At 40.3% G+C, this 3,051-nt stretch overlaps 1 protein-coding gene and 1 long non-coding RNA gene across 2 annotated transcripts in view; one reads left to right on the top strand and one right to left on the bottom strand.

Moving 5' to 3' along the window:
• The window catches only part of LOC103379384 (uncharacterized), an 82,441-nt gene that overhangs the window by 75,175 nt on the left and 4,215 nt on the right, over positions 1 to 3,051 (bottom strand). The window contains exons 2-3 of the long non-coding RNA XR_521570.3: positions 2,019 to 2,129; positions 1,549 to 1,668 (exon numbers count right to left, since the gene is read on the bottom strand). This is a non-coding gene — a long non-coding RNA (uncharacterized LOC103379384). The remainder of the gene's footprint in view (positions 1 to 1,548; positions 1,669 to 2,018; positions 2,130 to 3,051) is intronic.
• The window catches only part of LOC103379385 (proline-serine-threonine phosphatase-interacting protein 1-like), a 5,720-nt gene continuing 5,297 nt past the window's right edge, over positions 2,629 to 3,051 (top strand). Inside the window, exon 1 of the mRNA XM_008310921.3 lies at positions 2,629 to 2,863. Within this exon, the coding sequence (XP_008309143.1) occupies positions 2,831 to 2,863 (33 nt within the window). The 5' untranslated portion in view covers positions 2,629 to 2,830. The remainder of the gene's footprint in view (positions 2,864 to 3,051) is intronic.

The following is a 3,051-nucleotide window of genomic DNA, read 5'->3' as shown; positions in this document are numbered from 1 at the left end:
AAAACACCAGCCTGACCCCTCGGCTAAAGTGATCCTCTTTTATGAAATGAGATCAAATAAAATGAAATAAATACACTGGAATAAAACCTAAAAAAATAAAAATCATAATAAAATGAAATGATGGAATATTGTTTTAGAAAGCAGAGAAGGATGCAGCGGCTAATGGCAGCGACAGTGACACTGGCCCTGGCAAATGGGTTGTGTGGCTGTGTGTAACTCTATCTGTGGAGGGGGAATACAGCAGTGGTTTGGTAATGGAAAGGTCATTTAGCCAATCCCCCAGGTAGGGGGGCTGGTCTGACACGGCTCGTTTGTCACAGTTCAATAACTGCCACTCTGGGCCAACGTGAGGGAGGGAGAGAGGACGCAAACGCAGGGTACGGTGAGGAGCTGCTGCTGCTGCTGCTACAACCCTGCGGTGTCACCCTGTGCTCAGAGACAGGCAGCACAGCTGGTTCCCAGAGCTTGTCCCTCCATTAGAGGCCACAAACGGGGTCACAGTCAGAGCCAGGCACCACACACTCAGTCATCTCATCTGTGAAAAACCTGCGTGCACCGGCCTGGGAGGATTAGTCTATGTTTTGTTTTTCCAAGTGGGAAAACTGTGTGAGTGTTTCACCGTCTTCAGCCCAAAGATGACCACTCCAAAGGGATGTCCAGTAAAAACAAAAACAAACAAAAAAACAAAAAAAAAACTAGGGTTGAATGAAAAATTCAAATGTAATTTAAAAGAATGTATGCAGCACTTCTGGCTTACTGTACAAACGCAGACTTTCCTGAGGGTGGTGCTATAGATGCAGGTAAAATGAGTCTATAAGTGGAATGTACTGGTATCAATGTAATAATTCATATCAATCCCAACACACAGGTCCTAATCCAGCAGCTGATTATGGTGTTGTGGTAAAATAAACCTTCAATTATATCAATAAGTCAAACTTCAAGACATAAAAACAAAATCTTCCAGAAATGTTTGCTTTCAAATTAAACTGTTTTCTTTCATTTCATGTCTGAAACAAATGTTTTTTATAGATATGTTATTAGACTTAATGTCCCTTTATTGCTCGATCAAGCCAAGCTAACTGTGCTAACACCCGCATCTCAAGCTTTTGTCAAATGTTGGCAATCAACATTGTGTCAATTGTACTGCTGACACCTACTGGTGACAGAACAAAGTTTGAGCTGCAATCAGATACAATACAATCCAAAATACACAAATCTATAACTTTAGCCCAAGTAGAACAGATAAACTCCAGACCATAGAACCAACGCTTATATTCTCAGTTGACTGTATTGATTTGCACTTTACCCTCAGCGTGTCGTTAGGTGTGTGACACAACGATCTCTTCTTGTGAGAGAGCTTTGAAAGATTTTCACACGTTTCACTGAGCAACTAGTGAGAGACACCACAGCAGGTCCATCTCCTCACTTTGAAAATCAATACGAAGCTTTTCTGTGCCCCTTCACGTGTCTCTGTGTCTTTTCTGAGAGCCACAGATTTGGATTCACCTCAGCAGTAAACACCGATTATGGATTTAAAGTCTGACTCACCTGTGTGGACGATGACGTTCTCCTTTGGTGATGGAAGAGTTTGATCCCGTGAAACGCCAGCTCTTCTGGGTGAGTTTGAGGGAGTTTTGCAAAGGTCTTTGTCGCCCTCCTGTGGCCATCCTAGGAAATATAATAAAACAACAAATGATGTACAATTTTGGCCAAATAAAAATGGGCAGAGGTGGTGGTGATGAAGATATTTTTTTAGCAAATATAAATTTAATAAATTTAGCAGCAACTTCATAAACGTCAAACTTTAAAGGAATTTCATTTTTCACGGCTTAAAACCAACATTTTTCTATAATGGCAACATGTTTATTGACATTGAAACTAATACATTTGTGTAAATAAAGACCAGTCAAATTTGGTCTTACAGGATAAATTGAGCGGGGTTGAAAATGTGTGAGGTTCTGACGTAGTCTGGCTGACTGAATTTTAAATCCAAATGTTTTATGGTGTTTTGTTCTCACCTCTCCTGTTGGCAGCACGTGGTCAGCGGTGGTTTTGAAGCAGGAACTGCCAAACTATTCCAGCCCTTTTCAAGTCCTTTTAAGGTCATTTTCTCTGAGAGTGTGCCAAGTCTAGAATAGAGGAGGGGGGAGAGGTTTGGAAAGCATTAACATTAACAAGAAGACATGAACTTAGCAATACTGGAGTAAAAATGTAGCAATTTCTATCCTAAACATAAACTGCAAATGAAAAAAAAAAGTTTTACAGAGAAAGATGATATTTCTAAAATGTAAAATTAAGGGATGATTGAATCTCTGGGGGGGGGGTGTGCATGGGGGGCATAGTGTGTTTGAACATTTAAACATCTTTGTCTGGTGCTTCATGGGCTCATCTGTGACTTATGTGGTTTTTCTTTAACAGACAGAAACCAAGTACAATCAGTGAGTCATAACCACTGTGACTGATATGTGAAGGTGTTTTAAAAGAGTGCTCATAATAGCAGCTACTCCATCCCTCAGACCACATTCATTTGCACAACACACACCGGATATACAAGGCCCGTAAGCAGGTACAAAAAAAACTATCAGACAAAAACAAATGCTGGTGACAGAGAGACTGTTCCTTGAAGAGGCTGAGCTCTTGTGGCCAGTGATGTCATCGGACAGAAACTCTTCCTCTTTCTAAATGACTAAGTGACACTTGGGCCTGTGACTGCCTCAAACATGGCTCTGTACTGGTTCACTTTCAACTGACCTCCAACATTCTGTACTGAAATTATTCAAATTTGGACAAAGTCACTTTGGAAAAGTTTAGAGGGAAGGATCAAGACGAGATGGCACTTCAGGGGTTCAAAGATGCTTTCTGGGTGAGTGTGTGTTTGAAGTTTTTATCAGACTATTCTATGATAACCTCGGAAAAAAAGGATAAATTAAGTTGATTATTAACATTTTATTGTCTGTCTTTTACTTCACCTTTCATTTACAGTCAGTTTTTAAGGAACCAAGACAAACAAGGCTGTTGTAGCTTATGAGATAAACTGATGTATGAACATGT

The sequence above is a fragment of the Cynoglossus semilaevis genome, chromosome 5 (genome assembly GCF_000523025.1).
Source record: "Cynoglossus semilaevis isolate Cse_v1.0 chromosome 5, Cse_v1.0, whole genome shotgun sequence".
In the NCBI taxonomy this organism is placed as follows: domain Eukaryota; kingdom Metazoa; phylum Chordata; class Actinopteri; order Pleuronectiformes; family Cynoglossidae; genus Cynoglossus; species Cynoglossus semilaevis.
Note: the sequence above shows the minus strand (reverse complement) of the source record. Positions and strands in the feature narration are given on the sequence as shown.